This window comes from Agaricus bisporus (assembly GCF_000300575.1).
Source record: "Agaricus bisporus var. bisporus H97 unplaced genomic scaffold AGABI2scaffold_14, whole genome shotgun sequence".
Lineage (NCBI taxonomy): Eukaryota > Fungi > Basidiomycota > Agaricomycetes > Agaricales > Agaricaceae > Agaricus > Agaricus bisporus.
This window is the reverse complement of record NW_006267349.1, coordinates 287,889-314,339: the sequence shown is the minus strand read 5'-3', so window position 1 is coordinate 314,339 and position 26,451 is coordinate 287,889. Positions and strand designations below refer to the sequence as shown.

At 47.9% G+C, this 26,451-nt stretch overlaps 12 protein-coding genes across 12 annotated transcripts; 6 read left to right on the top strand and 6 right to left on the bottom strand.

Moving 5' to 3' along the window:
* Positions 1 to 60: 60 nt before the first annotated feature.
* On the bottom strand, positions 61 to 1,557 carry AGABI2DRAFT_146509 (hypothetical protein; the record flags this gene model as incomplete). Its single annotated transcript, XM_006456720.1, has 2 exons — positions 61 to 1,408; positions 1,460 to 1,557. The coding sequence occupies 2 exons, from the start codon at positions 1,555 to 1,557 to the stop codon at positions 61 to 63; spliced, it is 1,446 nt and encodes a 481-aa protein (XP_006456783.1).
* A 2,272-nt stretch (positions 1,558 to 3,829) lies between these two features.
* AGABI2DRAFT_122674 (hypothetical protein) lies at positions 3,830 to 4,888 on the top strand (the record flags this gene model as incomplete). The annotated part of the gene is made up of 1 exon (XM_006456719.1): positions 3,830 to 4,888. The coding sequence occupies one exon, from the start codon at positions 3,830 to 3,832 to the stop codon at positions 4,886 to 4,888; it is 1,059 nt and encodes a 352-aa protein (XP_006456782.1).
* Positions 4,889 to 5,006: 118 nt separating this feature from the next.
* On the top strand, positions 5,007 to 6,508 carry AGABI2DRAFT_195784 (hypothetical protein). The gene is made up of 3 exons (XM_006456718.1): positions 5,007 to 5,076; positions 5,135 to 5,478; positions 5,608 to 6,508. The coding sequence occupies exons 2-3, from the start codon at positions 5,263 to 5,265 to the stop codon at positions 6,439 to 6,441; spliced, it is 1,050 nt and encodes a 349-aa protein (XP_006456781.1). The 5' UTR covers positions 5,007 to 5,076; positions 5,135 to 5,262; the 3' UTR covers positions 6,442 to 6,508.
* On the bottom strand, positions 6,491 to 7,775 carry AGABI2DRAFT_195783 (hypothetical protein). Its single transcript, XM_006456717.1, has 5 exons — positions 7,711 to 7,775; positions 7,565 to 7,660; positions 7,183 to 7,517; positions 6,897 to 7,126; positions 6,491 to 6,840 (listed from the first exon to the last, which is right to left on the bottom strand). Exons 1-5 carry the CDS (start codon positions 7,746 to 7,748, stop codon positions 6,625 to 6,627), a joined length of 915 nt encoding a protein of 304 aa, XP_006456780.1. The 5' UTR covers positions 7,749 to 7,775; the 3' UTR covers positions 6,491 to 6,624.
* A 544-nt stretch (positions 7,776 to 8,319) lies between these two features.
* On the top strand, positions 8,320 to 9,173 carry AGABI2DRAFT_78470 (hypothetical protein; the record flags this gene model as incomplete). The annotated part of the gene is made up of 4 exons (XM_006456716.1): positions 8,320 to 8,539; positions 8,599 to 8,768; positions 8,822 to 8,936; positions 8,983 to 9,173. 4 exons carry the CDS (start codon positions 8,320 to 8,322, stop codon positions 9,171 to 9,173), a joined length of 696 nt encoding a protein of 231 aa, XP_006456779.1.
* A 253-nt stretch (positions 9,174 to 9,426) lies between these two features.
* AGABI2DRAFT_78680 (hypothetical protein) lies at positions 9,427 to 10,488 on the bottom strand (the record flags this gene model as incomplete). Its single annotated transcript, XM_006456715.1, has 4 exons — positions 9,427 to 9,666; positions 9,715 to 9,881; positions 9,930 to 10,045; positions 10,160 to 10,488. The coding sequence occupies 4 exons, from the start codon at positions 10,486 to 10,488 to the stop codon at positions 9,427 to 9,429; spliced, it is 852 nt and encodes a 283-aa protein (XP_006456778.1).
* A 3,392-nt stretch (positions 10,489 to 13,880) lies between these two features.
* Positions 13,881 to 15,114, top strand: AGABI2DRAFT_122668 (hypothetical protein; the record flags this gene model as incomplete). Its single annotated transcript, XM_006456714.1, has 2 exons — positions 13,881 to 14,011; positions 14,067 to 15,114. 2 exons carry the CDS (start codon positions 13,881 to 13,883, stop codon positions 15,112 to 15,114), a joined length of 1,179 nt encoding a protein of 392 aa, XP_006456777.1.
* A 1,506-nt stretch (positions 15,115 to 16,620) lies between these two features.
* AGABI2DRAFT_122667 (hypothetical protein) lies at positions 16,621 to 17,377 on the top strand (the record flags this gene model as incomplete). The annotated part of the gene is made up of 2 exons (XM_006456713.1): positions 16,621 to 16,632; positions 16,688 to 17,377. The coding sequence occupies 2 exons, from the start codon at positions 16,621 to 16,623 to the stop codon at positions 17,375 to 17,377; spliced, it is 702 nt and encodes a 233-aa protein (XP_006456776.1).
* A 172-nt stretch (positions 17,378 to 17,549) lies between these two features.
* Positions 17,550 to 18,618, bottom strand: AGABI2DRAFT_78642 (hypothetical protein; the record flags this gene model as incomplete). Its single annotated transcript, XM_006456712.1, has 6 exons — positions 17,550 to 17,588; positions 17,642 to 17,781; positions 17,836 to 17,948; positions 18,007 to 18,219; positions 18,276 to 18,368; positions 18,428 to 18,618. The coding sequence occupies 6 exons, from the start codon at positions 18,616 to 18,618 to the stop codon at positions 17,550 to 17,552; spliced, it is 789 nt and encodes a 262-aa protein (XP_006456775.1).
* A 511-nt stretch (positions 18,619 to 19,129) lies between these two features.
* AGABI2DRAFT_122665 (hypothetical protein) lies at positions 19,130 to 20,567 on the bottom strand (the record flags this gene model as incomplete). Its single annotated transcript, XM_006456711.1, has 4 exons — positions 19,130 to 20,212; positions 20,267 to 20,387; positions 20,447 to 20,497; positions 20,557 to 20,567. The coding sequence occupies 4 exons, from the start codon at positions 20,565 to 20,567 to the stop codon at positions 19,130 to 19,132; spliced, it is 1,266 nt and encodes a 421-aa protein (XP_006456774.1).
* A 448-nt stretch (positions 20,568 to 21,015) lies between these two features.
* Positions 21,016 to 21,653, top strand: AGABI2DRAFT_195778 (hypothetical protein). The gene has a single exon (XM_006456710.1). The coding sequence runs from the start codon at positions 21,366 to 21,368 to the stop codon at positions 21,558 to 21,560; it is 195 nt and encodes a 64-aa protein (XP_006456773.1). The 5' UTR covers positions 21,016 to 21,365; the 3' UTR covers positions 21,561 to 21,653.
* Positions 21,654 to 23,023: 1,370 nt separating this feature from the next.
* Positions 23,024 to 25,040, bottom strand: AGABI2DRAFT_228899 (hypothetical protein). The gene is made up of 5 exons (XM_006456709.1): positions 24,735 to 25,040; positions 24,430 to 24,675; positions 24,091 to 24,375; positions 23,672 to 24,039; positions 23,024 to 23,619 (listed from the first exon to the last, which is right to left on the bottom strand). The coding sequence occupies exons 1-5, from the start codon at positions 24,988 to 24,990 to the stop codon at positions 23,098 to 23,100; spliced, it is 1,677 nt and encodes a 558-aa protein (XP_006456772.1). The 5' UTR covers positions 24,991 to 25,040; the 3' UTR covers positions 23,024 to 23,097.
* Positions 25,041 to 26,451: the final 1,411 nt, after the last annotated feature.

Sequence of the window (26,451 nt, the reverse complement as noted above, 5' to 3'; positions counted from 1 at the left end):
AATCAGAAGCGTCTGATTTTACTTGATAGGGCGCCTCTTGGAGGTCGCCTCACGCTTGGACTAATATCCAAGCGCCTTAGGATTCCAGCCATTTTGATATTGGCGCTTCTTCCGCTGGCCGCATTTTGGGCGATGTCTTTCAAGAGCATCTTCGCGGGATAGCACTTCTCCACAATTGGTGCATAGATTTCGCAAGGAATCACTGAAATCGCCTGAATTTTGGCGCTGTGCTTTATGTATGGCAGCAAACGTCCAATGCCTGCCAGCATCCCACCCCCTTCTAAAACTCTTGCCACACGCGCAACGAAAAGCGCCACCAGTCCTCACAAAGCCAACACGGGCGAGCCGAATCTGCCACACTCGACTACTCGAAGCCGCCGATTTTGATGGTTTTCTCCGTTTCCTCTTCTGCGGTTGCTTGCTGTCTGTGGCTTTTGATGGAGAACGTTTCTTTGTGCGTGGTGACGACCGCTTTCGCGAGCATGTCACCTCGGATTTGCAAGGCGGATTTCGAAGGTTAGAACGGGACGTTCCAAGAGTGGCCTTGCAATCGGTGACATCATCAGCGGGAGAAGTCTGACATTTGGGCGGCGTCCTCTTGCGCAGGACACGCTCGCTGGGTTTGCGTTGAGCTTTTGTTGTCGCAGGTGGCAAATCCACTTGCGAGATCTCGGGTAGATGGGGAGGTGTCGAGACGCCGGATTCCGTGCCTTTTCCATGCAAAGAAGGCTCGGCAGAGAATGGATTAGTTCTGGTCGTAGAAGGGAGTACAGGACAGGTTCCGCTTTTTTGAGAAGACTGACGCTCAGTTTCCCGGTTCAAGTACATCTCTGGAAACGGCTGCACGAAAGGTAGGCCCACAGCGCGACTCGGGGTGAAAGCATAGCCAGGAATATCGCCAGTTACCCTCGCACGCAAGGCATCAGTACGAAAGGTCTCAGTCGCGTGGAGAGGTCCGCCAAAATCCGGTAGAATATCTCCGATAGGTGTCCCCCATTGAAGGCCCTGCTGATAATTATTCGTGCATACCGGCGGAGGTCCATTCACCGAAGGCTCGGTAGGCTGCTGATGCGAGGTCGGGGGATATAAGCCACACATCGGGAATGTATAGTCAGGAATGTTGGGCGACGGCTCATGTCGGAGGCTCGAGCACGACCAATCCATTGCGCACATATCCGGGTTTGTAGTGAGACTCGTCTCCCAAGAGTTATGGTGAAAACCAGCTCCCACCGCCTCCCAGTGACTTTCGGGCCTGCCAATTACTGGATCGTAGTCCCATATGTTACTGCCCCATGGGGACTGGCCTCGTTCACCCCTGATCTGTTGCTCGACTGTATGGATTTCATCCCGAGCGAGGAGAATTAAAATGTCGACATCGACATTGAAAGCAGGAGGGCAGGGAAAATGCCTATTCGACAGAATTAAGACGGACGAATTTCTGAATAGAGGTATAGCTTACAAGTCCTGATGAGTCGAAACGCCGTCTATACTCAAAGGGTCAGGCGCATGCCATATATCCTCCGTGATATAGTCGGTGAAATTATTATCAATGTTCATGACAGATTTTTTAAATCGGCACGAGTAAGAAGAGCGCTCTTGGAAGTGGTGGGTGACTGGAGGCGGAAGTTAATCGTGTCAAGTCTCTACTCCTACTCTTATATTATATGCAATTGTGGGCACATTAAGCGAAGGGTCCCACAGATTCGGTTCCTCGCGACATTTTCCCTCACAATGTTTACTGAGTCATCGGTCCATCAATACCACACCACCTCAAATTCTGCAAAATCCTTGTACGTTTCTCCCATGGTCCGGAAAAACTAGACGCTATATGGATGCGCCTAGTCACTTGGACTTGGTGCATCAAAAGACATTATGTTGTTCTCCCGAGTTCAGATTTACCAACGATCTTATTACCCCCGATTTGGTAGTAACAAGTAGGGACGGACTTCGAAAACAATACAATGGCTTCAGGTCTCAGAATTCCGTGGAAATGTAGGGGTCGATTTACCGTGCACAAAAAACTGTGTGGTGCGTGAGAGCTGCAATTCTTGGGAAGTCGGCGCAATTAAGATAAACCACCGTGTCAAGCATCATTGTTGAACGAACTTGACATTGTGAGTTTGATTGATTGGGACCGCATTCAGCTCAGGCGGTCGGAGAACTATATCATCCCGCGACCCTCGAGCCAGGGCTATTGCAAAGATTATGCTGTGCCCATCGTCTTTGAAATTTGAAATGATCAAAGCCCGAGCGGTGGTAAACCGTGGTCTCTACTCTCTATTGTGACATTTGGGCCCGGGAAAAGTCTTCCCGCGAAGGCAATAATTTTGCCCAGTGGCGAGCATACTATTCAATTGTTGACGAACGATCTGCGATAACAAAATTACTCCAGCCCTTGTAGCCTAACTAGAACGGTACCTGTCAGCGAATAGAGTGGCAGTATATTTTTATATCGCTCTGATGGAATCGCGTGGTTCATAGCGCCTAAGCCTAAAAAAGGTGAATTAGATGTCATTAATACGTTAGACATTACTAAAGCTGGAAACATAAGCAAAAAGAAGCTTTAACAGCAGTGGATCTGGCCTGCCGACAATACAGCTATGAGAGCCGCATCGCCAAAATTTTTTTACGGGCCAAGGTCAAAGGGCAGCTTAATACGTGGCTCTTCATGTCAATAAATATCGCTTTTTTCTTCGCCTCCGCGGCACCGTTGGGGATACTAAGCGGCCAAAGGCCGTGGATACCCGTCTTACTATGTTATTGGGATAAACAGTGAACATCATGTGCCAGACCAATCAACCTGCACGAAATTTTTGGGCCGCCAAGAGTCCAGAAGACACCAAGATGTGTTCGCACGACTTTCAAGATGTCATGGACTTATACGGCTGCAGATTTGCGTCAAAGCTGTAATTGGAATGATAATTGTATTGGCCCTTTTTGTTTCGCTTTGTGAATTTGGACAAAGACCTTCCGGGCGGCCTTATTCAGGAGCCGCTTGTGTCGGTTAAATGTCATATGACGACTACAAAGATTGGATGAAGGGGGCAAAGCGCAGGAAACATTGATCGTCCGCTCGTGGAAGTCGGGCCAGGAGATGATACAGCCTCTGAATTTTACTTCGAGTCTTCGGTATTCAGGCCAGTCTCGATGCCGCGAACATTGACCAGGGCCTGGCATATAATTACTCCGAAAATTCAGTACATTAGTAAGAGTCTGCGCCGCATAGTATTGAAGACACCAAAGCCGAAAACAAGGCAATAAGGTACGTGAATCTAAAAGAAAAGGCTCCGTTGGAGATTTGCCCATTTGGAAAAACCTTTCTGATGTGATTGGATATGGAAAACGAGGGGTGGAATGTCTGTCACCACAATGTTGCCCAGGCAATAGAATGATAGATGGTTTAACCATGGAGGTGGTTTGATTCTCGAGTGCGATCTCCCTTTTGTTCCTCATATATCCGATAAATCTCAGGGAGATCGAAGATGGTTCGGCAGTGGCGTGGAAGCATTGTGACAGCAGTTCAGCTCAACCAAGGAGATGAACCCCCGGGGAGGGCGACTGGGTAAAATGCCATAGTAAACACCAGGGCGAGCCAGAGTGAAATGGTCAAATCGTGTAAACAGGATGTTGAACTTGGCCTGTATCAGACGATGAGTTGATTCCGTTTTCGATTCGTCCCGAAAGCGGAACGATCGTTGAGTAAAGCAAGGCAACCTCGTGGTTGTATCTTCAAATAGGCAAAAGATTTTTATTGTCGTACACAGACTTCCACTCCGCTACTGGTAGAGGATGGCATACCGACTTTCAAGGTATGAAAAAATCGACGACGATGTTCAGTTACAGTATGATGATCCTTGATGCAAGTAGATATCACGCAGCACCTCGACTCGCTACGGCCTATTCCGTTAGCGAATTTGAGACTCCAGTTCCAAGGGTGCAGCCTGAAGTATTTGAAGACAGTTTGGAAATACAGGAGCTATTCATGGCACCGTCACTGCCCCGAGGACGAGACTATCATCGCGACGACGGAAGAAACTACGAGAACCACAGGTCTGTAGCATTAGCACCGCCGACCTTGGACGTTTACCCCGACGAATCTATACGGGAGGACGAGCGACCGCCAATTCCCCTCCACGACGTGTATGACTACGATAGACACCAGCAGCGTGACTGGTACCAACAGCGAGCCGCTTCTCCTCAATCGAGTTGTAGCTCGAGCTGCAGCTCTGAGCTGGATTGTGGAGAATGCGCATACACAGAATCAAAGAGACGTTATGACAACCACTACCACGAGACACGGAATCCTGTACCCTACGACATTATTCCCGGAGACAATGTCGGGCAGAAGGCATCGCCATCGTCAGTGCGCACGAATACTGCGCATTACATCCACGAGGCACCACGTGTGTATCGCCCACACGACTTCCATGGTCCTTCACCACCCGAAGAAGGCTTCTGGAATGACAGAACCACAGGACTGCGTAACCAAATTGTGCTCTATCGGGGTACTGCCCAGAGTAGCAACTCTGAAGGGTGGCTAGCCCTAGATAAAATGCATTCCAATGGGTCTTCTTCGCCTGGGTGGTCTACTAGGGGACAACGGCACCTTTCCGGCTCTGAAACGCAATCGGACATGCGTTCAGAGTCGCCGTTTAGTTCTTCCGATGGCGTGTACGAAGACTCCTATCTTAGATTCGCGCGCCAGACAAGAAGGCCTCAGAGAAGGCCGTTTTCGCACCAGAGACCAGTTATCATTACGCGGTCTAACGATGAAGATGATTCTGAAGAATATAGCAGCTCCAGCAGGAGCAATGGGTCCTATTCCAGCAGTGAAAGGTCTTTGAACAGTGAAGGGTATCACAGGCGAGGCTACACGAGGAGGGATTAGAATAGACGAGCTGGCTTATGTAATGCGGGCATGTCGGAGGTTAACGTGACTCGTATTATGCTTTGTCAGCAGAGAGTTTGTGCGTAAGCGGCGCGGTCCTTGGCTGAGCACAGCCCTTGTCCTCTTACTGTCATCAGCCTCCGAGCCCGACGACCTGCTCTGCGTTGTACACGACTCTTAGACAGTCAGTGAGTGTGCACCGTTTTTATGCCGCTGTGTATCACAATGGCTGTCACACAAATTCAGAATTAGACCCTCCAGGAGCAGTCGAATCTTTGTTGTTCACGCAATCCTCGCCCGACGAGATCCCATTTTTGCGCTACCAAACTTTCTCTCTCCCTACGTGGACTCAATTATACTCAAAGAAAAAAAGGATGGCATATTCGCAACCTTTCCCTCTTGCCCAGGCCAAAGCTGCTCAGCAGCACCAGCCAACTTATGGTCCCGATCTGGCTGTTCGCCTTATCTGCCCTGACTGCAGAGATCCGAATCCCAACATCATCGAGGAGTTTGGTAGCGGGGATCTCGTATGTGGCTCCTGTGGTTTGGTTCTTGGCGATCGAGTTGTCGATACCAGAAGTGAATGGCGCGTAAGTGCTCGCTCCTGCTTCTCTATTTGATCTTGGTGGTTTGCTTTGAAACTCCGCCTTTTTCCCTTTGTTGACCTGCTTGCTTCCATTGCCAAAAACTGTATTAAACTCTTTGGCACACTCTTACAGACGTTCGCCAATGACGAGGGAGATGACCCCTCCCGTGTCGGTGCGGCGTCGGATCCGCTAATGGAAGGTATTGAGCAATTAGACACTGTCATCAGCTTCCGAGACGGTGGCTCCGGGATTGCTCGAGAACTCCAGCGCGCCGCTTCGCGTTCTCAATCCTCACGCTCCGAGCGTAATATTCTCACCGCCTTCCGCGACATATCGAGCTGGTGCGACCAATTCTCGCTTCCTAAAACCATCAGCGATATCGCGAAACAATTATACAAGAGGAGTGACGAGGAAAAACTTCTTCGTGGCAAACCTCTTGATGCAGTCATTGCTGCTTGTATCTTTATCGCTTGCCGTCAAGCACATGTTCCGCGTACATTTCGAGAAATTTGTACCCTAACCCATGTGTCCAAGAAAGTCTTGGGACAATGTTACAAGGCGCTCGAGCAAGCTTTCAATCTCTCACCCGGCGCTACCCATAACAGCAATAGCAGTTCGACGCCCACAGGTCCCGAGAACCTGCTGGTTCGGTATTGCAATCACCTTGACCTTCCTGCCAACGTCCAAACTATCTGCTCTGATATTATTGTGACGGCAAGGAAGTACGGTATTGCAGATGGTCGGAGTCCAGTATCCATTGCAGGTGGAGCGATTTATTTCACTTGTTTACTGTTGGGCAAGTCGAAATCTGTGCGGGATATTAGTGCTGTTGCTGGAGTGAGCGAGGGCACCATTAAATTGGTGTACAGGTTGTACTATGCGGAGAAGGAAAAATTGGTGAATCAGGAATGGATTGATGAGGGCAAAGCGGACATGAATAGACTGCCGTACGATAGCACAAAGTAGGCTCTACGAGTAGCTTACCTCCATGTCAAGCTGTTTATTTGAATTTATATGCATTTTCCCCCCTAATATTTGCGCAGCTTGAACTCGACAAGAGATTAACTAGTCAACATGCGATTTTACAGGTATCTACAGTAGATTGCGAAGATAACAAAAACAAATGCGATCCAAGTGACATGTGCAAATTCACCGTTTTGATTTCCTTTTACCAGAGTCGAGTTTTCTTGCGAGAGCAACACCGCCCTGCCCTTTGCTCGCGGTACGAATAGCCTTTCGGACGTTGATGACGCTGTTATCTCCCGACGTTTCGGGTCGCTTCTTTCTGGAGTCGCTGTTTATGCTTGAGAACAGAGCAAGGGCGTTCTTCTTTTCCTGCTCCGCAGACACTTCTGTCGGCTCGAACTAGAAACACAATGAGTCCGGCACATGGAAAGATGACTGTGCGAGAAAGAAAGTACCTTGCGTTTTATACCACGGGGTTTCTTTTCTCCTTCCAATTGTCGGTCGAATTTGCCGATACTGGCGGTACTGACACGAGTCGTAGCAAGTGTTCGTTCAATTTCTTGTTTACGGTCATTGGACGACTGGCCAGTGGAATGAGAAAGATTTTGGAGTTTTTGTTTTTCGTTCTTTGCCGTGCGAGCCTTGCGTTCGTCTCGAGCAATTTTTCTAGGGTCGTGATCGACATCTGAGAAGATATATATTAGAGATACAGGAAGGTGTTGTCTGATGAAAAATTCATACCAGCGTTAGAAGGAACTTCGTGCAACCACTGTGTTTCTCCTTCTTTGTTTTTACCTTTCCAGCCCCATCTATCAACCCACTCTTGTTTCTCTTCATCCCAGATCTTCTTCTCACGTTTCTTCTTTTGAATGCCTTTAGCAGCAGCAAATCTCTCCCATTTTGTCATTTCTTTGGCTTTGGGTAAAGGTTTTTCACGAGGAAGGGCGAAGGAAGGCGGGGGGAGTAGTGCAAGGCGACCGTCTGCAGAGGCAGTCGAGGGTAGATGAAAGAGTGCCCCGAGAAGTTTTTGGCTGGATTCGCGAGCATTTTGTTCTATACTTTGTTCAATATTTTCACTGAAGAGGTTAGGCGACTACGATATTCCTTAGAAAGAGATACTCACTCGTACAAATCGGCGTCGATCGGTGTTGTGTTGGTCACGGTCAAGTAGCCAGCGTCTAAGATATAATTGCTTTCTTCAGGATCATTGTCGTCTTGGCTGCAAGAAGGAAGTTAGCTCTCGTAAACAGCAGAACACACGGCGCATACGTTGGTCCAAACGAGCCAAGGATACTAGAAACGTCCATCGAGGGTACGAAATGGCAGCAGAACGAGAGAAAAAGTGGTTGTTTGGCTGAGCTCCCCGAACCAAACTCCACATATATCTTTCTCCTTCCCCTCCGCCTAGTTATGGCGGACCAGAACACAGACAATTCAACATCCGCTTCACCTCCTGCACAACCTGCGGCTTCAACATCAACTACACCGCAGGCTAATGCGCAACCTGCAGCTGCAGCGCCAGCTGCTAGTCAAGCCGACATGGTTGCCCTCGTGCAGGCACTGGCTCGAATGCAAAATGGAACACAGATAGACCCCGCTTTCAGTCAAAATCCCGCTGTACAACAACTCGTTCAACTCGTTAAGTCTGGCAAGATAAGTCATCAACAGTTGCTTCAGGTAACAACAGCTTTTGTGCTTTACTTTTTGTCTCTAATAGTATGTGTGTTCCTGTTCCTAGTTCGCAAAATATGGACCAAAGGCACCCACAGCTGGTGCATCTACCAGCGCCGGAACATCGTCCTCAACATCGACACCTACGCCGACTGCAACTCAGGTACCTCTGCTCTGATCTCAGGTTCGAGTATATGTTTATGTAGCATGCAGGCACCAGCCACGCCTACAAGCGCTGCCGTTCAACCTTCCACTGCGTACAAGTCCGCGGAAGCCGCAACATCGGGCCCCACTTTGACAAATTATAACCCAGGCGACCATTATCCTGCTATCAGTCAAACCCTTAACACGACAAACCCTGGAGCTGTACAGTGGCCCGCTACGCGACCTACCTTGTCGGGCGGTCTTGCAAGCGGTCGGATGTCAGGTATGCGCATGGGTGGATTATTCTTCCTTCAAAATTTTCTCAAAGACCCCAAAAACTAGGCACACCTTCGCAGATTGCTCGCTCTCCAGAGGACGTTACTATGATGAGTCTGGACGACAACAGAACGAGGAAGAGGAATACACCTGGAGACCAAAGCATGCGGAGAACGATACAAGATCTCGTCTCCAGTATCGATCCAAACGTCAAAATCGAACCGGAGGTTGAAGATGTACGTGAGATTACTGTTCATATCTTGAATTAATAGTGATTCGTCCTGTGAAGCTGTTGCTCAACATCGCCGACGAATTCATTGACTCCGTCACCAACTTTGCATGCCGTTTGGCAAAGCACCGTGGCGGCGATACACTCGAAGTCAGGGATCTTCAACTCCATCTCGGTGTGTATATTATATTGCTATGCTGCCTCTTCTAATCCTGCTTTAGAACGCAATCACAACATCAGAATCCCAGGCTTCGCCTCAGATGACGCCCGGATGTCACTGTCCCAGTCAACCCTTGCTCCTTCGGCCCCTGCAGCACCAAGCAAGAAAGGTACTCAAGGACCTCATATGACTCTCAGAGCTCAGCGGCTCGCACAAGTTCAACAGGCCAAACGAGAAGCCAAGCTGATGTGAGACTTGTGGTGCTCTGACTGATTCGCGTTCCCGAAAATTCCTTACGTTGATATGCATATCCCCTGTCGTGTAAAATGGACTCATCATCTGTAATTTATTCTTGTTCATTCTGGTGTTGCAGGTTTTTCTAAAACGGCTATCTCGTAACGAGTACCTAAACCTCTCCACCCAGTTTTCGCGCCCTCGTTTTGTGAGACAGAGACCGGAAAATCGGTCAGAACCTTTGCTATCCACGTCGGGTCGGTGAGAGGAGTTAAATCATTGCGTTTCGGAAGGAACTAGACAGCAAAATCAGCATTCGAATTAAGAGGTGGTCAAAGCATACCTTTCGGACACGGTCGTATGGCGCTTCCCAACCACTTGTCTCTCTGACCAACAACGGTGGGTCGGAGGAAAATGAATGATAGATTCTTGTGTCAAACGTTCGGAAAAGTACGCCATCAACTCGGAGCGTAAAACGAGATAGAATGAAAAAACATTTTGGCATTACACGCTATAATATCATTGGAATCATGCTCTGCGGGTTGAAATACAAACTTACTATTCGGACCAGGAGGGCAGAAGATCCGTTATCATGGAGCTCGTCCTCGAACAATGGAATTTCAGCGTAAAATAGTATGGGATCCTGACGCGTAAGTTCGGCCATTGGTATTGTGTGAGCTGAGTTGGCTGGATCGGCTGTTCTCCAATCTACGACATCTGGATTTACTGGAGGAGGTGGAGGCTCGTAGTCCTCATCCGTACTGAGAACCGAACCAGAAGGAGAGGCGGGATCAGTAATCTGGTGACCTGGATATGTGGTCGTGTATGTCCAATCATAGAACTTCGTGGGCACCGTTTCGGGCATTGGATACTCAGAAGCGGGATTTGTTCTATCAGAATTCCCGCAAACAGGTGATTTTTAAATTGCCCAGAACAACGACCTGAGATTAGCTGATTGTGCCAGTAAAGAAAAGATAATATATTCTCGCCTGCTTTGCAGCCACTTTTCTGCATATCCGACTTTTACACCACCATCTCCATCTCCCAATTCGCCTACTTTCACATCCTTGAGAGCATTTTCTGTTATGAATGTAAACCTCCAATCGCTTGGTTTATGTTCCAACTTCAAAAAGTTTCCGCCAAATGTCATTTCAGGGATTGGGATCCCGAGTGTAGCTTGCAATGCATCACAATCCGAGGCGTTGGATATGGGATTGGTCACAGCCGTGATGAGCCATGAGCCAATTTCAATAGCGCGAGAGTTAGGAGACTCGAAGAGTTTGTGAACTGGAATTGAGGGAGTCGATTCAGAGATGTCGGACTCAGCGGCCATGAGGGTGGAGACTTGGTGTAGAAGATCAAGTCAGTTATCATCGTGGGGGAGATGCTAAAAATAGAATCTTCCGATGTTCGCGACTAGCGTCAGTGAATCACATTTCCTTTCTACTGTATCAATCAATCAAGACCTTGTGAGCCCGTACCCGTATCGACAGTCGAATGCCGCCGAACAAGTGGCTTTGTTCAGATTAGAATGATGACGATTGTTCAAAGGTTCAACCCCCACATTAGCACTGCATTTACACTACTCCATTTATGAAAGCACTTCAGTCGCCTACATTTCGTAACATGGGATACTTACATATTACAATTAATTTCTGTTTATATCTCAATTGTGATTGAAAAGAAGAACAAGGACGTGGAAACGCCCAAATGGGGTGGTTCCTTGAATCGAACGCTGAAGATTTCATGTTATGTTAGTTTCCATTTGAGAAAATAAGAAGCGACAAGACACGGCGATATCAAATCTTTTAGCTGATAACAGGGACGGAAATACGGTCCAGTGTCGGACCATCAGGTTGCATTTGGAAAAAAACTGACTGGACCTTCGGGCTTTCTATCTGGGATTCGAGCTGGACTTGAAAAGTCTCTGAGTTTTCCCCAAATCTGTGGTCCGACGTCGGGGTTGGCAATATTTTGCGCGTTTTCATCCATTTTGCGCGTAGATGTGGCCGTTGTCATTTACAATACCGCCGTAATAATGAGAGTAACGCGTGTATTTTGGGAAATAACAACCAGCGCCGTCTGTCCTCGGTGCAAGCTTCAAAAAACTCGGCCAACAGAGACGAAATGTCGAAGCGATGAGCTGTGAACCGAGATTTCAACACGGGATTGATTAAATTTTCACAGTCGACATTGTACTCAAAAGTCGAAGCGACGGTATGGGAAGCCATCTAATAGAGTGTCCATAGATCTGCTGCCTCTACCTGCCTATAAATGCCAAGCACCACGGTAAAATCCAGACTAAAGCAATGGCCATTTTAAGGTGCTGTCACACAGTGGCAATGTGTGGACGCGGGAGAACGATGAATTAGATTAGCACAATAATAAAATAGCCGATGTTTTTGTTGAATATCCATCCGTGGTGACGGTCGAACATTCTGTGAGTTTCGGCGTTGAAATAATGCAGGTCAAGTGGAAAGAGTTGTTTCCATCTTGATACCGGCAGGAATCACTTACTACGGGTCCCAGATTCCGTCCGTGTTCAGTATTGGCTATGTCCCGAAATGCGCAGTGTCCATCTGGAAGGAGAAACGGCATGTGCCGTGAGTTGGTGCCCGCCGCCGCTAAAAGCCCTACATCACATGCACCACCAGAAAGGCAGATTACGATGTGCCATTAGAAACCTCTATCTATGACCCTATCGTGCCGTCCCCACTAGACGCCATGCGATTTCTTCCACAAGAGAGTCGCCCTCTGTTGTCCTTTCAACCACAAGCACGTGAAATTGGCGCTTGTTGAGATCGATCTTGATCATGATACGTGGGAATGGCTCCTAAAAACGGTTGTGGGTCCACTTTCACACGGGCCGAATTTATTCTCTCGTAACCAGCAAGGTATTGATTTGTCTCGCCATGGGGCTCTACAACTATTTGTCTTGAGATTTTCAATCAGCATAGCAATTAACTCATGGGCATATTTCGCGGGGATAAGCAGTCATAGACAAAGACTGCCGGATAATTATCTTTTACACTAAATCCGTAGGGACACCAGTTCGATGCTCCACAAGATTTTTGCAGTTCTACTAACGCATAGCCCCCATAGGTCCATCACCGTACCATGATTTTGGGAACCTCTTGACCTCAATTTGGTAAGCCGCTTTTTTGAGAGCCCTGCACCAATGTCCAATACCCGCGGCTCACTGTGAGAAATTAGAGTCTTGACGAAAATTCGCTTTTTGCTGGGTATGTCTATACACTAAGTCTCTCAATCTTCAGTCTACTACAAATGCCTCAAGGTATGTGAATCATCAGCCGACTCGCGCTCAGAAAATTTCAAATCTGGACGGACCTAGGACTCCCATCATTTCTCAATCAGGCTCATTGGCATGTTCGCCCAATATAATAAGTATCCCCATTCTGTCCGGAATTCCTTACCTCGAACAGCCTCGTTGCTCTTGAGATGCCCCTGTACCAGCCAGATCATCTTCCTCTGGACATCCTCGTGTTCTGAACAAATTGGCAAAGGCCTGTATCACCCAGAATTGGCTTACCACGAGCGAATACCCAGATTATAAGTTAGTGCGTTATTGTCGGACATGCAAGGGCGCCAAGATGTAACTATGAGATTGGCTTCCAATAAGCTCTAGAAAGTCGAACGCCCGCCCTAAGTCATCGACGCCGGGCGAGGTTGGGGAGGGCATTGACTTCGAGGCTACCGAAAATGGCGACAAAGATGATTCGTTCATCATCATCCGCTCTGGCTCGAGACACGCACGACTCCAAACCCGAAACAAAGGACACAAACCTTCGTCCATTCGTGCTACCGTAGAGTCGTCTTCGTACAGATTCTCTGTCGCCTTGCAACAGACCACCATTGTCTCCGACGAAGACGAGCTTCGGGACTCATCGCCCCGAGTATTCTCTTGACTCAGACGATTCGATCGCAGATCTCAAGTGTCCGGACAATGGGAAACCTCGATCGTCACGCGGCTCCCTCCCTGGCGCCATGCCTGTAATGGATGAATCTCGGAAACAGTCCCGGAAAACCTAGTGCCAGGAGTCAATTCTACAAAGAAAGATTGTCCAATGTGTTCCAGTGCACCCGTTCTGGATGTATCAAAATTCAAAAACATGCACTCGCATCCGAGGGGCGGGGACACGCGTATTTGTGACAAATGCAGTGGGAAGCTCGCAGCGAAGATGCATTATGTCGCGACCCAAGATATTGTTGCGGATTGCCATGGATAGCGCTCATTATTTGACGCTACAGATTGGACAAATCCATGCTTTGTGCCCGTGCTTTCTTTTGTTTTTGCCTAATGTAGGGTTCTGTCATGCCATAGAGTAGTATTGCTCTTATCATGTAATTGTGATGATGCCCTGATATGACTGGATTCGGTACTGGATCGGAAAGCGCTTGGGAATAAAACTGGTAAAAGACAAGGCTGTGAGCTCAAGATCAATAAGATATGGGCAAGGGGAAGTGCTCTAAGCGTGGACACTTTGATTGTTATTCCACAGCTTCTTATAGAACAATAACAGTGTTGTAAGGTGCACTCCAAAGAAGGAAATTCCAGAAGAACTGGACACGAATCAATCCTCAGGGTCGGGTCCACCACAGCACTAAATACTATAAAAGGCTTCAGGACGGGTAGTTCTCATAGACCTTTAATCTTCTTCCATCTTCGCACTACCTTTACCCACACCTACACTCAGACAGCGTCTTATGGGTATCTTCACGCCTCCTGCTGAACAAGACCTATGCTCCATATACCTCAATTTGGAGGCATGCGATCCAAGCGATGACCAAGTGCCAGAGGAGACGACTCCCCAATTTCTACCACCGCTAGAGTTTCCGTGAGCCACGTTGACCCTGTGTTCGAACCGCAGTACGACTGACCAACGCTTCAAGTTTTCTGATACCAGGGCATGATGCGCCCATAACTCTACCATCTTTGGGCCAGGAAGGAAGTCGGGAAGGAAGTTGGAATATGGACCTGCTGCTGGAACCCTTCTCCTCAATACCCATGAACAATTTCACACTGTTATCGACGATCGAGCCATCACACATCTATTCCCCATCAACAAATTGGCATTCAGCTGATGATCAAGGACATATGGCCTCAGACGACACGAATTCGCCTCTCGTCCAATCCAGAAGTCTCTCGCCAAATCCGCTCGAGTCGTATCTGACACTAGGCTCGCGTTTTGATTTCAGCGGTGCCGAAGAGTGCAGTCCTCTAGTTCCATCATCAAGTCCTTCTTCGAGCTCGGTTTCTCTTTCGACAACGGATTCAGATTATTCTAGTTTGTTCTCGCCTGGGACATCAGCTTTGAGCTCCCCTGCTTCTTCCGTGTTATCCCTTGACGACAGTCGACGATCGTGTTCCGTGTTCCTAGAGATATCCGAGTCTGCTTCTCGCTTTTCATCTCCGAGCATGCATTCAAGAACGGCCAAGGAGGAATCAGGTGAAAATGACACGGATATCGTTACGAGAGATTCCAGAAGAGCCAGCTTGAAGGGTCGAAGGAGATGGAGACGGCACGATCCCATTTCATCAGGACGGCAGCGTCAGGTCCCAAGCGGGGACCCACAAGATCGAGATCTACTACAGCCGGATCAAGAACTATATACGGTTGCAGTGGATGAGAACGGCCCACGCCGGCCACGGCCAACATGTTTATGTGGCAAGTCCTTTACAAGGCTTTCGGATCTGAAGAGGCACAATTTGGAGTCCACAAGCTGTCCTTTGGCGACGAACAGAACGGATGGGAAAAAGACGAAAGCAGATCCACGTTTTGTCTGTAACAGGTGCGGGGGAGCTTTCTCACGATATGATTCTCTGGATCGTCACCGGAAGAATCGAGGTGCATGCCTGCGGGCAGCACGAGCCCAAAAGAAGAGTCTGGGACACGGGGAATCTGATAGTGATACTGATGATGACGACCAATGGCGATAATTTGTTGACTTACGTGGTTTATTGTGCTTGTGTATCCACGCGGTGGGCCTCTCTATTCGTGATGTAGCTTTTAGTTATTGTTATTCTAGGCATGTGTTTCTGGTTCATCATATTTCATTTGGAGTAACTTATATTGTATCAGCCACGGTAATAAGACTTGTAGAAACATTAATACTCACTTTATACCCTCTCATAGAATGTTTTGAGGCGAGGGAGTCGGCCATGCATGTCCGAAATCGCACAAAGCAACACGTTGCCGTAGCGTTGGTTCATCGTTTTCGTCTTGATGCTTGATAGACCATCAGAATAGGCCTTAGTAAGCAGTCGCGTGAGTGTACGCGACCGTTTTCGGTGCGTTTCATGCTGTGTTGGACTCGGAAAAACGATACATCTCTTGTCAAGCTTTTCGATCAAACGCGTCGGATTACAAGTTACTTTTGGTCGCAATCGCCTTCTATCCCTGAGGGCTATTGTTTTTTTCGAGAGCCTGACCGACATGCAAATCTCGCAGAGCTACAAGCATGAAAAACTCCCGGTTACAATCTGATGCCTTTATATCGTACATGATTGCGTGCGATCCCGTCCACAATCAAAGTTCGATCTTGTCAATCAGTACCGGAAGATTAGACTCGAGTCACTCGGAACACGAGAGTTGGTCGCCTATCAAAGACTTGGGCTGTGATGAAAAGCTTGATTATACATAGCTTATCATGTTTTTAGATAAAATAGGACAGCATCCTATCGCTTATCCCTCGAAGTGGAGGGTCGTTCAAGAGCCCCATATCATTTGAAGTATCATTTCCCGCTATACCCCTGCATTAGTAGGTCACAGTGCTATAATCAGAACGCGACGAGTACCGCTCCGTCCCCTGTCTTACTTGAGTAAAAGCAGGAGGCAAGAATATCAAGATCGATTCAAGCGTGGCGCCACCAGGTAACCCGGGATACAGAAGCACACCAGTTGAATCCAGCATAATCATGGCCGCCTGGCCAGACAACATAATGAATACCAAAGAGGACACAAAGACTTGTTTTCGATTTCTGCCGCACGAGTTACTATCGAGCGACCAGCGATCCTGAGTGTGGCGGGAGGAGGAGCCAATCAGGTTTGCGAAGGGTTTTCGGTGTGGCGCTGTGACATCAAAAGACATAAAGGGGCTGTTGTTTATTGCAACAAGAGTATTGTTTCCGCATGTAACTTGTTCATCTACTTCTTAACGAACCCAGGGTTATAACTACAAGAACCTCAGCGGTCGTCGTGCGCAGGCTGACACAGTGGCAATAATACAAAGTTTCTAAAATAGGGCATAATAGGGTCACCTGTGCAGGTAAAGTGGCGTACCTAGTATATATTCCGCGAGCAAACACAAAGAACAGGTTATTCTTCAAACACTCAGGCCAACGTGCCAGCAGAAAGCGCACTGAACTCTCGCACTATCCACGCGCGTCTCCGAAATATTTCCTCATCGCCCGTGTCGTGACTTGGCATTCGCATTAACAGCACCAATGTGGCGTATGGTACGTCTCGCAATCTTGTTTCTTCTCTGCCTCTTTCTAAGCTTCTCCTTTCTAGACCTACAGTCCAGCTCCCGAATCCGGCATTCGAAGCACTCTCCAACCTTCTTCTCGCGTCTACCAACAACCTGACAGTGACTCCGAAGACGATTACGACTCCCCCGACTTTTCGCTACCTTACTACTATTCCACGAGAGCTACTACACCAATCGATTTTTACTATCCCACATGCTCATCAACACCCCCACCAGAACCAGCTTTTTCAAGGTTAGCCATTGGGTCAAATCACACGACGAGGCTTCCTTGTGCGGAACCAGACCTGCGTGGCAACGCCACTAAGTTACCTCTTCCAAGGAAGCCCTCCATCCCTGTCGCATTTTCTCCATCTCCATCTAAATCTCCACCCGCTTCTTCCCGCTCAAGTTCACACAATCCCGACCCAACCGATTCTGCAAGTGATTCACAAGGATACGTATTAGACGCAAAGGGGCACAAGAAGTATCCATGTCCACACTGCGACAAAATGTTTGGACGTATTCACGACCGAAAAAGGCATATGGACGAGTCCACAAGTTGTCGAGGCTCACAAACCAGGCAAGACGGAGAGGGGGCTCGGATGTGGGTGTGCGAGAAATGTGGAGATTCCTTCTCCCGACGCGACTCCCTGAACAGGCATCTGCGGAATCCAGATGCATGTAAAATACACAAGCGCCGCCTCAAGGCAACTAAACGTTCTTCTCCGAGCTAAATGGGTTATAGTTTTTCATCGGAAATGCAATGTTGATAACATTGCAGTGATATCCTTGTATATATAGTAGGAAATAGGTTATGTCTCTTAGTATATCTATCCCCCAATATGTCGTGCATTTCAAGTCTCCCCATGAGATTGACTGCGCCTTAATAAAGCAACAGAGTACCACTCAGCCCATACGCACATGTTTCTTGAATCTCTCCATCACCTATTCAAGTATTAGCAAACTAAAATGAGATAGGAAAAACATTGACCACGCACAATCTCATCAGTCGCCATTTGGTTTCTTTCATGGTTTGAACGGCGGGGTGACTCCTCCTTTGGTGGTAAACCCATAGCCTCCAATTTCGCATCCCGTAAAATATCCGCATCTGACTTGGCCTTATAACCTGGCCTGTAGACTGACGTACCGTAGTGTTAGAGATATGAGGAAGTAAAGGAAGTAGCAAACATACATCGCTGGGCAATTAGATGCTCTTCATCTGTCTTGGCCTTCTTCCTCTGCTGTCGATGTTCATCAACACTTCTTTTCGCTTTCTCCGTTTCTTCGATGTTCTTCAATCGATTACTGGAACAGATACCCATTAAGCGAACCCCCCTTCATTTAAAAATACAAAGAAACTCACTCCATGCCCAAATCAACTTCAGGAATCGCAGTTAACATCGTCAAGCTGTTGGTAACACTTCCTTCTTCCCCTTTTGTTTGACCCTCCTTGTTAACCTTGAATTTATCTACAATTCGATAAAGAGCTTCTTGAGGATCTAGTGGCTTTCTGTCTTTGGCTTCATCATCCCGTGGACGACCTCGTATTTTTAGGTTCTCCTCGATATACGCCATCCTATCACATACGCAATGAGTTTAACTCATTGCAACAACGCCAAAATGAATACTCACATATGTTTATCAACATCCATGACATTCGTTTGTTGCGTGAAATTATTCGTTCGTACCACCCTCCTGGCCTTGGCTTCCTTGTTTGCTTCCTCGCTTCCATTGTCAGTAAAAGGTATCATATATCACAAGCTACCCATAAAACCAAAACTCACTCATCTTCTTCCACCGGAGCCCCTTTCCTCAATCCACCCTGTTCTCCTTCTTCTTCTCCCTCTTCTTCCCTTTCTCGCTTTCTTCTCCGCTTTACATCACCCTTATTCAGTCTGGCGACATCAATACCTCGTCGTGCTCGTCTTAGCCTTCTGAGCTCAATGAGATCAGCTATTCTAACAATGGTTTCCATCATTTTACAAGGTGAGTGACTTCAACTTGGAACAAGAGTTCGAAACGAGGTACTTACGGGAGGCCGGCTTCTTCCTCGTTTTCCGGTGTTAGTTCTGGCTCTGGACTTGAATCGGGTGACACTCGTCGTGCGCGTGCATGAGGCCGCGAGCGCTTCTTGATAGTAGGAGCAAAATCAGCCATAGGAAATACAAGGACAATCAGAAATAAGGCTGCGGAGTGAAGCTAGTGAAGGGCGAGAGCAGAACTGTATTGTGGCTGTGCATCGAGTATATCAGGCTATTGAAAGCAAGAATGAATACAAATAGAATTGTAAGCCCTAATCCAATTCTCTCCTTTGTGATAACAAGAAACAGCGGAAAGAGGCAGTATACATGGGTTCGCGAACTGTACTCAAACATACATCACAAATACAAAGTTCAATGATACATTGTGGCAGGGTCGGGACACGGATAGTGCATAGCGAATAATCAAGAAACAGAAGGCGAGAACCGGCAGGTACAACAACAATTCTACGTGGAAGATGGTTCGGTGTCGATGGAACTGGGCGTGGGGTATCCGGCGGGGTCAGCGGATGCAAATACTACGTCTTCTCTTCCAGGGGACATGGGAGGGACAGAATCAACTGACGTTGGTGAAGGCGACACAATGGTTGATGTGCCACGAGTAGCCTGGTCGGTGGCTCCTGAACCCGATCGGGGACCAGGACCAGAATACCGTTGTGTCAAGAGTACCTCGGGAGGACGGACTCCCCCGCGACGAAGCCGGGGTAAGGGACGGTCCTCACCTTCAGTGGTATCCGGAAGCGAATCTGAAGTCGATGAAGCTGCCTGCAGTGCAGCTTGTGTTGATGTCCACTGATGATCCACTGATATGCCGAGAGGGTACGATCTTTCCTCTTCGCCCCAATCTCGCTCTTCGGATGGAATCGGCGGCCGACGTGCCAGACGACGGGTCCCAAAGAATCGGCGGACAGTAAGACCGGAGTCGCCATCATTACCTAGCGATAGAGATGATGAACCATCCACTGCTGCGTTTTGGTTGCCGATAGCGTCTCGTATTGTCGATCGACGGCGAGATGTCCAGTCATTGAAATCCAAGAAGCGCGACCTTGTAGGGCGGCGAATTGAAGGATGTCTGGTGAGTGAGGTGGCTGGCGCATTACTTGAAGAAGGAGCGGGTGCCCATGGGGAAGTGCGCTCGGTATTTTGAACGCGCCAAGTAGGAGGTTCGTCTTCAAGGGGTGGTGAAGGCGAATTACCCATTCTCCGGGGAAATGGTGACCACGGATGGGAGCCATACGCCTCGAACAGGTCAGTGTTGAACCTCGCACCCTCGGCTGCACCAACCGTGCCATCAATTACACTCCCAAAATCATCATCGTCTTCTCCAGCAATATCCATATCATTGGCCGGAAAACTCATGATTTCTGAGAGGTTCAACGTCCGGCGACCGAAATGGTTACGGCCTCTAGGTCGATCCCCTCGGTAGACCGACCGTGCGTGAACGAGAGAGTTGAGCCGCTCGACGGTACGAGGAGCAATGAGTCGGCGCTCGCCATTTTGGTAGGGACGGGTATGACGTTCTGCAAGCTCCTGCGAAGTTTATTTTCATACCCACTCAGGGTAGATCCATTATATGATACAGACCTTGACCAATATGTCGACCAGCGACGTTGTAAAGGCGTCACCAGTATCCAATTCCTTCACGAAGTCCTCAAACGTGATGGTTGGTTCCTTTTCCACAGCTGCGCGATTAATGGCGCCAGTTCTGCCGGATTTGCGTGAGCGTTGAACGTGACCCGCTCATAGTTGTAGTTGGGGACAAACATTAGAGCAGATAATTTGACGTTTAGTACATTGTCGGTGTAGTTGGGAGTCCTGGTTGTTATCGTGAGAACGTCAGGAGCGCATTTGAGATAAACGAAGTCCAGACCCACCATTTGCCCATTTTTCGGAGTCGAAAGCAAAATAAATAGAGTGACGAATATTCCGTATGCCACAGAGGACGCAGAAAGTGAGTGGGCGATATCTCTTGTGCGGTTCGTGGTGGACACCGGAAAGATTTGCGGGCGCACCAAACAGACGCAAACACGGGTATGTGCGAACGGACGATCCGTCAAATGCGCTAAGACTCATATGCTGTGCCTCAATTATGCGTCTAGTATGGTACAAGTAGGGCTATTATCACTATAGTGCCTTGCTAGAGAAGTGGAGAATGTTCCTCCGCCATCTAGAAAAGTCCTACATATTTTCGGCATTAGCAAGCCTTAAAGTTAACCGGAGAATTATCGGTGTCTATGGATATTATTGATATCTTTCCGAGAATAAACTTCAATAGTGTTCAATCCAAAAGCAAAAACTGTGCTTCAGACGTCCACAATGTCCACATCTTTGGCACAACAGTTTTCAAGCATAAATTCCAAATTCCATGTCTCGAAGTGAGATAAGATTAAGGTTGTTAAGCGCGAGTTTCATCCCTTTTTTTCCCGCGTGATTTCGGTCAACGGGCACCAGATCAATAGCCAACCGACCCTAAATTTCTCTTGATATTCATCGATCGTACCTCCTCCTACCAAGTCGGCCCCGTCCGCAGAGCTCGCTTTGGAGCAACCTCGACCTCCCACATTTATTGGCAATCCTAGGTTGCATCTCCTCCCACAAACGAAGCCCACCCTTCAAGGGGTTTGATACATAGCAATGGAAATAGCGTGACCGTTGTGCCAAGATTGAAAAATATGTTGCAGTGATGGTCAAGAAGCCTGGAGTATTTGACCCTCAAATATGCGTGGTGGATGTGCCTCTAAGTAGGATGGAAACGGCCACGCAACGTCGTACGAGACGCGAGCGGAGCTCGACGGATCCTGTGATCGAAGCCAAGCAGGTCAAAAAGTTCCACTTGTCTTCTCTATTGGCCTGTTTAATCAATTCGAGTGATGAGTAAGGGCTTCATGATGATTGATCTCCTCATCTACTCCCCATTATTGGGAATTAAATCTCGCGCAGGAATTCACCGCAACCGACACCAACAACTTTATGCTTTCCTGTCAGCCAATCAATCAGTACTTATACAATGGGGGGCGCAGCAGTCGTCTCACCTGGATTACGGTGTTGGTGAAGCGTCCTGACACGGAAGAGGTCTTACCTGCCGGGGATGAGAAGAGCTTTCTGCACAAGGTGACCATCATGTGTATTGATCCCAAGCGTTGAGTAACCAATGAGCGGGATGCTAGTTTTCATCAAGATAGGTTCACAGCGCTTGACAGAGTTCTTCTATCGTCCGCAAGTGTTTCAACAGACCAGGCAATGTCCGAAATGGTACTTGACAAATCTGTTTATGCTGTGAAATTTCCGTCAATCGCGCCTGTTCTCGAACATCAATCACGGGCGCTACCTACCATATTTGATCGTTCAAATCAGGTACAACGCCTTTGACATCCTTCTCATCACCCATCCTGCCTGAAGTATGGCCCACAAATGAAAGGAACCGATGCCTTCCAAAGCTCATCGTTCGTCCCACTTATATCCTCCTCCTCATTCTGCCTCTTCAACGCCACATACTTAAACCACGGCAGATAAGATCCTACCCAATCAACAATCCAAACACAACCATTTTCACCTACAACAGTATTACGAGGATTAAGATCCTGGTGTGTCAGCACGAGCGGTTGGAAATCGTCGAATATCTCGTTTATCAAGAGGTCATGTCTGAGCACATTCTTAGCATCCAGGGAAATGTGATGTTGTTGGTTGGATAATGCTGAAATCTGGGAATACGAGGCAAATAGGGGTAGTGTCGTGGTAGATGCTTTCAAACGACGAAGCTAGCAGATGTAGCGACACAATGCAATGTATCGACAGAGTAGGCCAAAGTTGGGCAAGTGTGGAACTTTTGATATAGGCCATGACGAGCAGAAAGTCTCATTCTCGCTGGAGGAGACGGCGAATGCGCGGGACAGGGATAATTGTCGCTGTAGCGTCTTCATCTATGTCTTGGGAAGCCTGCGCAACAGTGGTGGGCGTGAGTTTGACGACACCATAGTCTGGATGTATTTTTGGCTATTTCGTCCTGAGCTTGAGAATATGCTGGTCACTCAATTGGTCGATGTCAGAGGACTGAAAACAATACACGGCGTCTACGTGAGCACTCAAGAATACGATGGAATGAAATACACTTACGAGAACGCTCCTGCGTGGTCTCTTAGCCGGTACCAGAAATGTCAGCACAGTATCAAGCCCATTTGGTATAATCCTTAGGATAGCATTAGAGAAGCATTTTTCGCGTTCCTGTGGTTGTTTCCATAGTATAGTGCGCGTTGGGTGCGTTGCTTACCGACAAAGCTTGTCTTTGTTGAACAAATCGTTGCTTATTTGTTAAGACACTGCATTTCCCCACGGTAGTTTAGAGAATCAGTCCTGGTGTCTTGCTACTGAATAAGTGTAGAAATTATCACAAAATATCATAAAATCACGACATTTATCTATTCTTCTGTCTGCCCATTGGTCTTCGCTGGCGGCGACGTATTGGCCGCGTTGGGATCTTTTCCTCCAGCACGGTCTTTGGAGTTCAGTAGGCTCCAGAAGAAATGCTGCAAAACTTCATGTTGACTTGGTTGTCCACCAGTAGGACTCGTCGTGGGAGGCGATGTGGGAGTACGAGCAGATGGTGTCGCGTTGGTGGATGCATTGAGCCCCGCAATCCCACCCGGCCTTCCCGTGGGCCGATTAGGGAATTTGCGCGCTTCGGCAGCCTGATTGGCTGAATTCGAAGCCGCAATCGTCGAGTTCTCCATATCATTGAGTACACGTTCGACATTGGGCATGCTGAAGCTGCTGCTTCCAAGAGGGCCAACGATACCCACAGGAGCACCAGTGGTTAGATCCGTCGGATTCCTGAACGAAGCGCGAGGGTCTCTATCGGCTTTCTTAGAGTTTTCGTCGTAGTGCTTCATAAGGAACGTTTGTTCTGGCATTGGATTGTTGATGGGTGGAAGAATGCGAGGCTACACAGAGGCATCGTTTAGCAATAGTAAAGAAACAATTCTTAAAATGTACCTTTTCGCCTTGGTCCGGGACTAAAACTGTGAAGAGCTTCTTGGCACCTGTTTCCCCACTACTTTGTCCCTCTACTTCCTCAAGATCATTTTCCCAAGCCTCGCCCCAGAACTTGGCATCAAAGCCCTCTCTCAAGACGGATATTTTACCCCAGCTGTCCCATCCGACAGGCACTACAATGCGGTCTCGATCAAGCGTGTTTGGTTTATGCTGGAAAGGGAAGGGATTTCGGACTGGAGCTGGAGCATCCGATCCACCGCCCATTGCAGGTGAAGGTGGTGGTGGCACAAAGAGTAAGTGTAAAGCATGCTGTCGCAGAACCTGGAGAGTGGTGGGTTGAGGGGTCGTGTAGAATAGTGATGCACCATCTGTAAACATAAAGTCAGTAGCCGTTCGGGTGCGAAAGAGGGGCTGCTTACACTTAAGGCAGATCGTCCGTAGAACCTGCATGATTCCGTCCGTTCGCTCCTCCCACTCACCACCCTTCCCTTTAACCATGCCACCCATACCTGCAGCACTAGCAACCACGTCATTTTCTTCGTCTATCAAATCTGCCTTGCTACACACAACAATTATTGGCACGCCCGCAGTATTGTGTGTCAATGTACCTGGGCCAAGGGGTAAGACGGTGTTACTCAATGCAGAGGTAGATGCAGGCAGCAGATCAGTAGACGGCTCAGAATAATGTTGCAGATATGACTGTACTGTGGCCTCATTAATCTTTCTCGGTAACAGGACACCTTTACGTTTGTACTTACATCGCTCACGGCACTCTTCGCGCACCATCTCAAGCTCTCTGGAACCATCTCCTTTGACCCATCGTTCAATCCATAGTAACCAAGTCTGTAGTTCCTCCACAAACGACCATGGTCTCGTCCAATCTAGTACGATCATCACCAACGAGTGTGTTAGTGCCGTTCTTGGATGCAGAAAGTGTGGCAACAATGTTGTATATGATGAATTTGACGACGGCACGGTATAGACCGATAACCGCGCTATAGTATCTGTACTGATGTTTGAGCTGCAAAATCCCGTCTGACCCAATCGTGCAGCCGCGACGCACCTTCATCACCGTCGTCCCTAACGTCAGCAAACTCATAACCAACGGCAAAGTCCACCCTCTTATCATCCTGACTTTCTTCAGAAGATACAGGTCTCTGTAGCAGTGCAGATGCGATTGTCGACTTTCCGGTTGAGGGTTGTCCAAGAAGCAGGATTTGTTTTGAGGGAAGAGAGCGGGATGTCGACACAGAATCTAAGATAGATGACCAGAGATTTTCGGGTAGTGCTTCCGGCGTTGTTGAACGCGAATTATCCATGCCCTATCGAAAAAATTTCGCGCCAGAGAAACCAAAGGGGTATGCGAGGGTATTCAACGTTCCAAGAATGGTTGTGACAAGGTTGTGAAGATGAAGCAACTTGGAATGGCAATGTTTTCCCACACGTCGGCAGCCTCAACATGCCTAACTTGTCGTGCAGTAACAGTATAGCAACACGATCAGTGTCAATTTGAACAAGATGCGGAGTCCGTGTGTGCGTAACGTCCAACTTCTAAACCCAATGTCCAGGTTCCCTGTCGACGGAACAACCTGAGCGAGCTGATAAACGCTGTTCAAAACTTCCAGACTCCGTGCTTAAACGATACCGTGGATTTTTCAAATAATTGACCTAGAAGTCTTTTTCGAATCTCGACTAACAAATACAGCAAGCGCCCCTAGCTGGACCGATATTGCACAGCTATCGAAGGCTGCTCAGCCCCACAAAATAGTGTCTAATTAGCAGAGCTTGTACTCCAGTTATTGAACGATCCCGGGATTATTACAATGCCCCCCAAAACAAATACACGAATTTCATATGCAATTAAGAACTGATATATAGTGTCTAGACCACCACCCCGAGCTCATGTTCTATGTGGCAGCCCAATTTGGATATTCAGTTGCCTAATTCAGTCGACATTCAGCCTTGTTGAGTGGCCTAACCAGCTCTAGAGTCAGAGGGAAGCCTTAGCAATTGGTAATGCGCAAACTTCCGCTACAAATACTGTATAAGCACTACTTAAATTGATATGTTTTTCTGCAGAAAAGAAGATTACGGAATTTTCCGTTTCAGAATGCAGTGATCTTTTCAATTTGGGGAGATACTTTCGTCCAATAAGAGAGTCAGTTTTATGATTCTAATGACATTTAGTAACACCCTCAGTTATCCGGTATATCACCTTACCACAAAAGCGTCTCAGTCATGGTGAAATGAGCCTGTCTGGCAAACATATTCCGACAATGAACAGCCCTCACAGACCGCGCGGTATGATTAGAAAGAGTCCATCATCGCAAGAAATATTGGGCGCCAGACATGCAATTTTTTCTCGTAGCGGAACTGGGACAGAACTTTATAAGAAGGGGACGATATAATAAGAAAATAGTATTCAGAGTACATTTACTAGTGCCCCTTATTTGGCCCTAGACTTAAACTTAGACCGGCTCGCAAATTGTATATTGTAATATTAATAGACCAAGCGCTCATGTCGTATTGATGGTCGGCCGTGCCACGATGTATTCACCTGGCGAGGGTATGAGCGGGTATGTCAGCAATGACCGGTTGACCTGGCACCCTAGCATCCTTGAGGAACTAAAATTAGAACCATCAAATGACCTGTTCAGCGCGTGCTTTGCTAGAGGTTCCGTGATCTTATGACCTCTGCCTCACACATTTCATGAGAAACAGCACAACTGTCGAAATTGCAGCCGATTCATTCACAGGACTATATCGATAAGCCATTTTCA